This window comes from Aquila chrysaetos, chromosome Z, assembly GCF_900496995.4.
Source record: "Aquila chrysaetos chrysaetos chromosome Z, bAquChr1.4, whole genome shotgun sequence".
Lineage (NCBI taxonomy): Eukaryota > Metazoa > Chordata > Aves > Accipitriformes > Accipitridae > Aquila > Aquila chrysaetos.
The window spans coordinates 47,528,541-47,541,548 of NC_044030.1; the positions used below are offsets into that span (position 1 = coordinate 47,528,541).

Genomic DNA, 13,008 nt, shown 5'->3' on the forward strand with positions numbered 1-13,008 from the left:
TTATCTTAACAATTTCTTTTTTTAATATTCAGGGTGAGGTGGTCCTTGTACATTCAGCATGGGCAGCAATTCTACCTAAAAGTTCATTAGTTTATCAATTTTCAAGATTAGTTTATCAACAATCTAGACTGGAAGACTAGACATGCATTCAATTTTATTTGCCAACATCAGAAGGTTTATTTTAGTAAAAGATATGCATCAATGTGCTATTACGGCAGTTTGCAATGATTTTTTTTTTTTTTATATGCTTTGCTACAGCTCTCTCAGAAGTAGGCTTGGAAGCATGTTATCAGTTTATTTGCCCTAGAAAATTGTGTATTCCAAGAGCAAATGACAGTTCTTCAGATTAGCTTATTTATTTTGAATCTACCTTTATTAACTGAAGAATTAAGTTTATTACTATGTTTCTCTGTCAAAAAAGATTTAAAAAATAGTTACTTTTTATTCCAGGCAATCCCATTCAGATTTTCACAGTTCTGTGCAGTCGTGCATATCTCAGCAGACAAAACACATAAACCCAGCAAACAGCTGGAATAAAAAAATAAAAGCTAAAAACTAATATTTGGTCACATTTTTAAATGTGTGTGCTGACAATTAGGCACTTAAATCTGTGTTTAGCATCTTAGATGAAAATGATGGAATTTGGAAGCACTCAGTACCTTTGAAAAAATCAAACCCAATCGTTTACATTCCAAAATACAGTCATAGACTGTTTTCTAGAGTCCTGTTTTTGTAATTGGCTCTTTGAAGCCTAAATTCAACTGAGTTGTAATGGAAGACCTGGTGTTATTATGCTGCTTAAAATAAGAAATAATATGTTATCAATGGATGCTTTATTATGATTGTAGTTATAACAATACAGAAGTGTCTATATCAACACATTTTAGGGTATCTATGTATTTGTTTTGTATTTTAGCAAGTCATTTAAAATTTATACCATTAGTCTGATAGATTGGCATTATTCTTGTATATGTGGAAAATGGACACACACTGGCTTTAAGTGCCTTAAACTTGTAAATCAATAATGTGACTTTTGAATGCCCTTGTATTAGCATATCTTGCTGTTGAAACTTTTGGTCAACAGTTATTATTAGCGAGTATTTTCCTATGTCATCTGCTTCTTCCCCTGTGCAGATTTTAGAGTATTATGGAGTGTGTGTGGGAAAAAAGAGCCTATCCTCTTAGAGATAGAAGAAGACATTTCCTTATTCTTTGTCTTCCAGCTTCCACAACAGAGAGGTACTTCATTGGCGATTTCTTCTCAGCATTATGAGAAATGTTTTTACTGTGTGCCAAACCCCCTTTCCACGTTTGTTCTGTATTAGGACCTATTTTTTTTCAAGAGTGGAAAAAAAATGCTTGCCAGGAATGCTCAAGGATTTGTTACATATTCGTGACAAAATAATACAAAAAATCATAATTTTTTCATATTATTTTGAAAAGTTTAGGTTAGGGTTGAGTTGGACTTTTCATTCTAAATATTTTTTTTAAAGATGTGTAAATTTCTCAGAACAAACTATTTTTTGGGGAAAGATTTAGTTTCCACTAAATTTTGTGTTTCAAAAAAGTGATAAGAAATCTTAAATGGCTGAAACATTTTGTTTAAGCATTTTCAAGGCCAAACAACACCCTCGCTTTGATAATTCAAAACCAGTTTCTCCTGACAGAGTGTTGTTTCATAGCTTAAAAAGTATAGGATCGGTAAGATGATTTCTACTTAGCTCTAGTAACTACTTTGTAAAAGGTTAATCTTCTCCTTCATTCTTTTTGTTCTGAAAATGCATGAATGAACAATAACTTTAGAACACAGATGAAGAACTAGTTGCTCTGTAGAAAATGCCTTCTGTCAAAACCTGGCTGAGATACTCATTGCTGAAACAGCATTCTTAGTAGAGCTGCACTGGTAAATTAGATCAGCTCTAATTTCTAATTTACATTGCTGTGTCTGGAAAGATGCATTTCAAACAGACCCTGATTATTATCTGAAGAACCATGACTAAGGATACTGCCCTGCTGCAGAGTGTCCATCTGCAGTTTGAAGTTGAATTGTACCGGCATTGTCAGACTCTAACCTCACCTTGAGACTTCATGGTCAGATCTTTACAGGTCTGGAGATGCGAAAAAAGTGAGGAAGAAGCATGGAGGGGAATGAACAGATGTTATGCAGGAAGGGGCACCATCACTCTCCCAGGCCCTAAGCAATAGACATGTTAGGCTGCAGACTGGGGACACAGTGGTCTGTGCTGTTGAGAGCATGGGTGTGGCTGGAGACCAGACTTTTTCTCATTTCCAAGACAAATATTCTCCTTCAGAAGTTTTCTTGGTTTTTTTTTTTTTTCTGTTTTCTTTCCACTGTTTTACATTCTTTGTGAGTACTTTTGTTTTGCCTTTTGTATGGGAGACAATAATTTGTGCACATTTCCTCTTGACACTGCCTACTTGGGCCAGCACAAAATTACTTGAAGAGCCATCAGATGATAATGACCATCAATCCTTACTTACAAGAGTGAGATTTAGAGAGGGGGGTAAACTATTGAAAAGATTTTTGGATTAGAAAAAGGAACAAAATAAAATAAACCCTCATGGGCCATAGCTTCAGCTGTTGCAAATTGGAAAATGTCCAGGGAAAGCTATTCCAATTTACCTCTGAGGGTCTGATTTTGGGGACTTGTATCCCTACCTGTGCATTCTCCTGGTTGGGTTTTGCAGAGTTATGAAGGAAAGGAGAACCTTTTAAAGCTGTGCTACTGTGTTTGGCTCTGGTATACTAATCTCACTCCCCTTGTTAGTGCACATAACACTTCAGATAGCCAAAGTTTTGTGCTATAAAATAGCAAAGGCTATTAACAGCTATGTAGTTTATATCCACTAGCAAAGCCTATTATGGTACCATATAATCAGAGAATTAAACACAAGAATCCAGAAATGTGCCAACAGTGGTCTCACTTTAAAGCTGTACCACAAGCCAGTTAGCAAACTCTGAAAACAAGTGAAATGACATATTTAAAAAAAATAAAAAAAAAAAAAGGCAGACAAATTTCAAGCTTAGGCTTTTTAAAGGACTTCCAATTAAATACAGACCATAAAGAGAGCCATGACAACTTTTTGGTTTTTCTAAGAAAAACAGAGCAGAACAGACACCTCTTCATCTGCCAGGGACAGAATATAATGTGGTGATTTTCCAGTATTTTTTTAGTATCATTTATTTTATTACAGGACTTAGATCACCCATCAAGACAAATGAATTGGAAACAGAATATTTTATAACTATACAAAACCCAAAGACACATAAGGTGCCTGTGTGGGATGGTGGAAATTTTTCAACTTTGGATGTGCTCTTTGTATGCCAGTTAATCAGTATTTCACCTCTCTTACTGTGGATATACTGGCAGTCCTGGAGGCCAGCCTGGATGTCCTGGAAGCCAGCTGGGTATTAAATAACACTATAATTTGCCCATTATTACTGCCGAACTTCTTTTCAAGTGAACTGTGCCTGACAACAGTTGTTTTGCAGTCAGTTTTTAGCCAATCTTTTTAAGACTTGGAGAAGTCCTGGGTGATCAATATTAATATGACATTTCTTTTTAATGAGTTTTTAGATCTTAGAGACTGAAACCTTCCTGAACTGTTACTGAAAAATGTGAGCAATGCACTTGAATCCTATTCATTAGCAACAACCTCTGAGAGCTGTAATTCATCCTCTCTCTGCAACACTGAAGTGGCTGAAGTACCGTACACCTAGCACTTTGGAAGCTGTAACTCCACACCTAGTATTAATAATGAACTCAGGCTTCTCTGGGACAATAATGCCCAGCCCCATGCAACATTTATTAGCTCCTTGTGTCTGTAATTCAATTAATAATGTTTCTCTGAAGCTTCTTTAAATTCACAGTTGGCTAACGGGGCACACTTTGGCCTGTCTTGTGATATAGATAATTTACCTATAACACGATACCAGTGATTACAAAGCTCAGTTTTGTCGCTCTGTGTTGTTTTTGACACATCCTCATGTTAGTGAAGTTGCATTACTTCCAAGTAGGTGTGCATATATAGGTATGTGGTTTTGGTTGTTGTTGTGGTTTCTAAAACAGTTCTATGGGTTTAGGACTGCTTTCTACTGCTTGATCATTCTTCCTGTCCTCATGTTTTATTTTTGGCACAAAAGAGATGGAGGGTAGGACAAGGTGTGGCAAAAATCTTCAGGGATGTGCAAATAGAGGTCTTTCAGCGAGACAGTTTAGACATCAAGGTAGAAACCTGAATTAAGTAACATATTGGATTATATTTAACAAGAAAGAGCATGTGTCACAGACATAGAAATGACATTGCTAGCCTGTTCCCTGACTGAATGCTGACAAGTCATGGCTGAACTTCTAAGGCCAGGAAGCTTAAGTAGAAGTCAAGGAAAGGTCTCCCTAACCTACAAATTACAGAGGTCAGGAGTAACCCAGTGGGACTAACCTGCTGCAGAGCTGCTCAGGGAAGAAAAGCTGAGGGAGAGAAGGAAAACATGTTCTGTTTGACAGCTCCAGCATAGTCTGGTAGTTAAGGTTTCTGTATTACTTCCTTGCACGTAACCGCACACATGTTTCTGCCTCATTACCCATAGGACCTCTTTCAAGTTCTGCTTCTGCAGTTAATTTGCTTTTCAGATATTTTGTTAAAACTCTGGTGGGAATTCTTCATAGAATCAAGTTGTTACTGAGGTTTGCATTTAAATACCAATTAAGTAAGATCTTTAAGTCATGCAAATATTCATGGATGCAGCTAACAGATAGGCTGCTGTGGGGCACTTAATAGCTCCTCTGTATATTTGCATGTGGTGGGGTTCCCTTGTAAGACTTAGTGTCTCTAAATGAATGGTATGAAAATGCTGCTTAGAATGTTTTTGGTAAAATCCACCACACACCAAAAGGTAAGACATGCTTGTAGAACATCAAAGGTAACTTGATTTCATGTATTCCAAGAGTGGAAGAAAAAATTAACTCTTCTCTTTCACGAAATAATTTCTTTTTTTAAGAAAAGAATTTCATTTCTTTCAACTACATAATAATCATAGAATCATTTATGTTGGAAAAGACCTGCAAGATCATCAAGTCCAACCGTTAACCTAACACTGCCAAGTCCACCACTAAACCATGTCCCTAAGCACCACATCTACACGTCTTTTAAATACCTCCAGAGATGATCACTCAACCACTTCCCTGGGAAGCCTGTTCCAATGCTTGACAACCCTTTCAGTAAAGAAATTTTTCCTAATATCCAAACTTAACCTCCCTGGTGCAACTTGAGGCCATTTCGTCTCATCCTATCTCCAGCCACCTGACAGAAGACACCAACACCGACCTCACTACAACCCCCCTTCGGGTAGTTGTAGAGACCGATAAGGTCTCCCCTCAGCTTCCTTTTCTCCAGACTAAACAGCCCCAGTTCCCTCAGCCGCTCCTCATAAGACTTGTGCTCCAGGCCCCTCACCAACTTGGTTGCCTTTCTCTGGACATGCTCCAGCACCTCAATGCCTTTCTTGTAGTGAGGGGCCCAAAACTGAACACGGTACTCGAGGTGTGGCCTCGTCATTGCCAAGTACAGCGGAACAATCACCTCCCTGCTCCTGCTGGCCACACTATTTCTGATACAGGCCAGGATGCCATTGGCCTTCTTGGCCACCTGGGCACACTGCTGGCTCATATTCAGCTGGCTGTCGACCAACACCCTCAGGTCCTTTTCCACCAGGCAGCTTTCCAGCCACTCTTCCCCAAGCCCGTAGCGCTGTGTGGGGTTGTTGTGACCCAAGTGCAGGACCTGGCACTTGGCCTTGAACCTCATACAATTGGCCTCGGCTTATTGATCCAGCCTGTCCAGATCCCTCTGTAGGGTCTTCCTACCATCGAGCAGATCAACACTCCCTCCCAGCTTGGGCTCATCTGCAAACTTACTGAGCGTGCACTTGGTACCCTCATCCAGATCATTGATAAAGATATTAAACAGAACTGGCCCCAATACTGAGGCCTGGGAAACACCACTTGTGACTGGTTGCCAACTGGATTTAACTCCATTCACCACACCTCTTATTAACTATGTGACAATTATTGACTATGCCACGATTTTGGCTATTACTTCACAAGAATGGGAAATATTAATAGCCACAGTTTTTAATGCATGTTTGAAACACCTTCTTGTTATGGTCAGTGTGAAATATGCATTAATGCCAAAAGTCCTATTAATTCCAAAAATCACAGTATATTGTAACTAGACTAGAATGCAAATACAGTATAAATGGAAAATGAAAATAATATTGTTAAGTCCACCATTTGGACTTAGTTGATTTTTTTCAAGATTTATACAACAAAATTTTAAGTACAGTAAAGCAATATATAAAAAATGAACAGAGTTCCTTCCTATGTCTTTCATGAAACACGAAAGTAGCTTCACAAATATTGAGCATGCATGGATCCAACTGTTTTTTTGCTCTGGTCTTGCATGCGTAACTCAGTTGTCTGCATGTGTAACCACTCAGTAAGAAGTTTAACTGGTATCAGATTATTGTCTGGTTTGTTTGTGCTGCAATGATGAACTTAGACCAATGCAGGCCAATGGAGTGAAAATCTGAAAAAACAGATTATAAAGCAGTAACATTTAGGGGTGGTTTATAACATTTCTGTAACCAGCACACACTGGAGTGGGGCAGTGTTGGGGAAGAAGGGATGAAGGAAGATAGGAAACCTCAGCCACTAGCAAAGTAAGAAACAGGGAGGCATTCAGGAGAGTCAGCAGTGTTAAACCTGCAGATCCCAATCACCAGCTTCGAAAAGCAATGTTTTGGTTTGTCCTGGAGAAAAAACTTAAATACTGCTAACACTGTAAGTTGAAAGATTACTTGACGGGGAGTCCAGGAGGCAGAGAGGGACAAGAAATACTATTTTTTGTAGAAAGCCTTGTAAAAAGACATTTCAAGCAAATGAACAGAAGGCTTAGATTAAGAGTGTAAAATAAATCTTTTTATGACTTTCGTTGTGGAAAGTTCCTTCTTGTTTTGGCTTAGCTTAATTTTATAGCAGAACATGGTTGTGGAGAACTTTTGTGTTCAGCTACAGATGCAAAATGTGTTCATATCTGCTGTGGAGGATTTTTTATGTGTTAATGGTTGTTTTCATATTATCCCCTTAAATTTCTAACCTCACTGTAAAAAACCCCCGCTATAATTTGAAATCTTCATATTCTGCAACATAACTGCGCATAATTAGTGACTGAAAGCACAGGTTCTCTACAGCTCTTCAGGTTTTGATTTCAGTAATTTTTCATGAACAAGCCCCAGTGCTTGAATTACCTCGTGATAGAAGTGGTGGTAGAAGGTTTTCCTCTTAAGTCCAGAATATCATATGTTGACTTGGGAGACTGGTACACGTCCAGTTTATTGATTCTGGCTGCTTTTATGGTAGTGCTCCAGCACTGACTGCTGAGTTTACGAGGAAGCTGCCATCTGTTGTTAGGACTGCCTTATATCTCCTGACAGTGCAACAAGATTTTAAATCCTCTCAGACACTGGTTTCCTGAAGCTGAAAGAAACTGTTTTCTCTGACTTATTTGAGAGGGCTGAAATTTAAGAGCAGATTTTTTTTGAGAATCAAAATGAAATAATAAGATGTGAGTGCTGAACCAGCAAATCTCTGAAGGACTTGAAGTGGCTTGGAAAATAAAGAAGGCCCAGTGAGTGTCAAAGTTAGCTAAAGTACAGAGAGATCAGACTCCAAAATGCAGAATACAGATTTGATCCAGAAACACAGAACTGGGAATAAGGGATCTAGAGCCTTAAAAAGACACTGACTTGTGTCCCTGAGGAACACTTTGAAGTGGTGAATAGGTGGGATGTGTGGCTGGCATTGTGGCTGGGTATTTTATCTTTTTTATCGGAATCTTTGCATGCCTTGTGCCAGAGGGGGAAAAAAAAAAAAAGAGTGATTGGATTGGGATTCATGTCATTGTATGTAGCTTTTTGCTTCTGCCAACTTGTCACTTTGAAGGAGAAAACAGGTTCTCAGATGGCAGGAAAATGCATGCTGAACTCCTGGGGAGTTCAGGTGAACTGGCACTGGTCCTGATGCCTCACCAGCTGGGTTTAGGTGTGAACACTCGGAAGTCGACAGTGCTCAGAGGGGTCTCAAAGAGAGAGAGCTCTCAAAGAGCAAAAGCTAAGTTCAGTAGCTCAATTTTGCACTGTCTTGGGAAGCACAGAAACAAAAGGCTGTTCGGAACCTTGGTACTGTGAGCTAAAGAGACTGGTGCAGTGGTTGTCTAGTGGAGAAACATTTTGAAAGGTCTTCACATGATAGTATGAAGATCACCCTAAGCATTTACAGTTACTAAAAGTACACAATATTTTTAAAGATGTTGAGATTTTTAACCATGAGTTAAGAGAAATTCTGATACAGCTAATAGCCTTCTTCACACATAATTTTAATTCTCCTTTATCACAGCTACACCACTATTCTGGCAATGCCATTGTCAGATTTTGCAGTTTAACACAATTTTTTTGCTTGCACACATAAAATATGTGAGCAGAAGATATAAGCATGATAATTAATTTCACTCTGTGAACTTATCTGTAACACTTCTGGAGAGACATGCATCACAATTAACATTTTCCCAACAGTCTACCTTTTCCCAAGTGCTTAGTGTAATACCTAATATACTATACAATGCTTTGCAGTCATCTAGTGTGAGGACAAAATAGTTATACTGTCTTGTGCATACACTCAGAGCTAAGAATTCTTACTCTACTTTCCAGTGTTTCAGATTAGGCATTTAGCCTTTAGGGCACATTTTTTCAATACAGACACATACAGAATTCATACTTATAAATGAAAATTAGGTGAAATGGAGAAAATATTCATATGCTCTTGATCTCATCTGTTTATTGTTTAATCCTTGGACATTATGCCTTTTTAAAACCATTTAACTTCTGTAAATTCATAAGCAAAATTTTAGTCTTTCCACGAGCACTGAAGCTACACTTCTGAGAAATGATTCTGAGAATGGTATAGTTAGAGGTGATATATGCAGAAATTCTGAGGAGTTGAACTAAATCTAGTCTTGACAAAGGTAGACACAGGGGAACCAAGGTTCTAGTGTATGCATATCTCCAAAATAAAAAATGAAAATAAATTTCCCTTAGGTAGCTGGACAACAATTTATATTAGGTGGAACCAGAAGGAATACCAGTTTGTGAGTGGCACAAACGGGCAGCAGCTGAACTGCAAAACAAAGTCACTGTGACTAAAAATATTTGGTAACGTTAACTGGATGTAGGCAGATCTTAGAGCTCCAAATGCATTTGGATTAGAGCAGATGACTGAAGATGCTTGTTCTGTTTTCACTACATATGATTAGTCTTCTGTGAAATACAAAATCTCAGAGCTTTTCTTTCTAAACATTACTCAGGGAACAAGATTATACAAAACTATGACGAGTTAGAAGACATAAAAAATTACATTGCTATGGTAGACACAAAACCAAATTTACCATAGCATCATCTACATCTCTCTTTTGCCTTCATTTTCCAGGGAAGCCCAGCTTTTTGTTGAAAAGTTTGAAGGTGCTCTTGGAAAAGGAAAAGGAAAAAAATTCTATGCATACAAAGTGATGATGACCAAGGTAAATTTATTATTTCACTAACTTCATGTAATGCAAATGGGGAGCTCTTTGCAGATTATTGCCATATGCACCCATCTTCCAAAACAGAGTTCCTCATCTATGTTTGCATTTTAACACTTTTGTTTCCACTGCTCTCACATGAAAAGATTTCTAATGAAAGCTCACAGCTTGATTGAGTTGTCATCAAAACAAAAATCAACTGTTTTGCAAGAGTTTGCAACAGATTATCTTGTGAAAGTTAATTTCTCTTGGTGTGGACTGGGTTTTTCTGTGGACCGAATCCAAAACTCAGTCCTTCCCTTCAGACAGCCCTCTGTGAAGGATCAAAAAGTGTCTTTTTGCCCCACAGCAAAAATACTGTAGGCATCTCCACTGAGCCAAGACTCTAGGGATACGTATATCCTAGGAAGCAATATGGCTCTGTAGGATTGTGACTGAAAGGCCAAACAGTGGTTGCTGAGGACCTAATGTCCACACAATATGTGTTCTGGCAGGTCTTTCTTTGGGCTAAGTCCTGTGTGGTCCCAAAGACTATATACCCAGTAGTGGTGGACGTGGATTAGCACGCTCCTCAAGTACATTCCTCAAGTACATCTTTTGACTTATTTTTTTGCTCTGACACTGCTTTACAGTGCAAATGTAGTGTGGTAAATTGGGATGGTTTGGGAGATTCACTTCAAAAGCACACTTTTGCCCCAAACTAAAATGCTGATGAAGAATGATGCTAAGAAAATTTGGCAGGACTACTTGCTATGGCCAGGTTTACCCTTACTTAGACTGGATTTTCTGCAAGCAGTTGTGTAGTTACATCTCATAAACACTAATGTTGACAAAAAAATAATTAGGCTTTCAAACTCAGCTGCACACAGGAAGCTCAATTACAGAAGTTATACTTATCTAATAGGTAAACTACTGGGTAGAGTAATTGTTATTAAATGACACAGCTTGAGCTCCAGATCTGAATTTTGAATAGCAAAGGAAATAACAAAATAAATTCTCAGAAACAATTGTAAAAAAAAATTAATGGCATGAAAAGAAAGGATTATTTAGTCATTCTTCCTGTGGAAGAAGTAGGGACTTCACACAAAGCCAGTAGGAGACACATTCAGAACAAACAAAAGGAGAAGGTTCTTCATAAGCTAGTGCTTCTATTGCAGTGGGCTCTGCCAAAGGATACTGTGAATGATTGAGGAGTTACATTAGCTCAAGGGGAAAGTGAGCATCTGGGCACTGAGATGATGGTGGTTTTTCTTAATCTTGACCCTTTTCAGAAATGGATGAAATTTCAAAGAGATTTTGAGAATTTTAAGACAGCCTGCATACCCTGGGAAATGAAAATTAAGGAGATTGAAAGTAAGTACCTATGGAAGGTAATAAAGAATAGTATCTAGTATCATATTCTTGATGCATGCCAAAATGGTAAATTACTTCTGATACTTTAGAAATACATGTTTGTATTCAATGTGTGGTATAAAATCAATGAGTATTTATTTTTCATTAATATTTATTGAGCTTGATATTATAGCTAGTTGAAAATATCCTTGAGACAGTGTTAGTTATACTAGTTAGTTAGTTAGTTATACTAGTTAGTTAGTTAGTTACAGACGAAAATCCTCAATTACACAGGTAACAGGTCAGGAGCCAGTGTTTAAGTTAATCCTAGAAAAGCAGAATTGGGATTTAGCTATTGCCTACCTTCAGTTTATTTTGTCTGTATTTATACTATAATTATTTCTGTGATGTTTTTGCATCATCTTGAGCCTTACTTAAGAGGTATTTTAGTGTTATTCCTCTCATTTTCAACTATGTAATACAACACAAAGAAAACAATACTGGTCTCAGATATCCCCTTATATTAGGCATAAATATAAACAAAACAGTGTAGTAAGTACTATGGGTATGTTTGAGAGTAGGTTTTGGGCACAAGTCAATTTTATGTTTCAGTTCCAGTGACGAATTCAAACTGCAGCCCTTTCTTTGAAGGAAATTTGTCTTAACTGCATGGGTACCTGAGTGAGGCTCTGCCACTGATAAAATGCAGAGGAAAGTGCAATGGAAACTGATTTTAGAGAAGCTGCCATTAGAAGAAGCTGTGGGTTGCATCAAAAGACAATAACCAGAACAGTAGAAGAACAGGAAAATGATGAATTGTGGAGTTTTGGACTGCAAAATAACCATTGAAGAGAACTTACATAATGTCCTTAAACATGTGGTCTACAGACTGCTGAACAGATATCTACTCACTTGAGGTGGAGTTTAGAAAGAAGCTGCTGCATATGTGTAGTTAAAATCAAACTCAGCAGCAAGATGCATGTGGTCTTTTACTGGTCTGTACACATAACAGACTTCTTGAGGTTTTGTGGGAACAGCGTTTCTGCAAGCCTCTGTAAAGGACTAGTCCTGGCACAAACTGTTCTGTTAGTAATAGCTTCCAACAGAGACATTTCTTTCCTTATAAAATCAGAATGCAAAAATAGAACAGGATAATTTTTCCAGTCCTGCCTTTATATCTATTTATTTTTTCTTTTGAAATAAGTAACTTTTTTTTTGCTGTCACCTGGAAGGTCCAAAAATCACAGTGAGATAGTAGCTTTTCATAATCTCGGGAGGTAAAATTGTGAAGTTTACTCTTTTTCTATTATTTTTTTTTTTCTGTTCAGAGTATTGCTAAGGCAAGCTGCAGTTGCTTTTACTTGCAGAAACAATGCTCTGTCTGAATATTAGTAATTTAAGAAGTTAAACCACGGTTTGGTCCAAAACTTTGTAGTCTAGAATAAGGCTTGATTTTAAGGGAACAGCTCTGAAATATTGCTAAGGAAAAGAATTTTAAGTCACAATATATTTGATACTGGTTAATACAAGCAGTAGCTTTTAGTGTGTACCTCATATTAGTGAATTTGTAGTACTAAGATCAAGGTCATCTTAATGATGACACTGCTAAAGCTGCCAAGTCCCAGAAAAAAGGGGGGTTCAGACATTAAAAAAGTGGAAGTGAGGGAAATTGAAATGGAAAAAAGCTAGTCTGTGTATAATGGAAGAGTAGAGATTAAGATACATTGAGTTACAGAGACAAAAAGGCTGCTGCTTCAACTTTTTCTAGAAACCTAGTTGTCATCTGAATTTATGTGTCGCTAGGACATGTACTACGTTGGTCATATTGTATCAAGTTTAGTAAAAGGTAAAGAGCTATCCTCCATTTCTGTTCTGGCTGCGTCCCCTCCCAAGATCTTGCCCACCCCCAGCCTACTGGTGAGGGGGGCAAATGTTGGAGAGAGCCTTGATGCTGTGCGAGCACTGCTCAGAGGTAGCCAAAACACCGGTGTGTTACCAACACCTTTCTACCTACCAATAGACAGC

General features: G+C 37.9%; 1 protein-coding gene across 1 annotated transcript in view; it reads left to right on the plus strand.

Annotated features, from left to right (window-relative positions):
- The window catches only part of TMC1 (transmembrane channel like 1), a 72,121-nt gene that overhangs the window by 19,059 nt on the left and 40,054 nt on the right, over nucleotides 1–13,008 (plus strand). Inside the window, exons 5-6 of the mRNA XM_030005857.1 lie at nucleotides 9,561–9,651; nucleotides 10,923–11,004. Coding sequence (XP_029861717.1) covers nucleotides 9,561–9,651; nucleotides 10,923–11,004 — 173 coding nt within the window. The remainder of the gene's footprint in view (nucleotides 1–9,560; nucleotides 9,652–10,922; nucleotides 11,005–13,008) is intronic.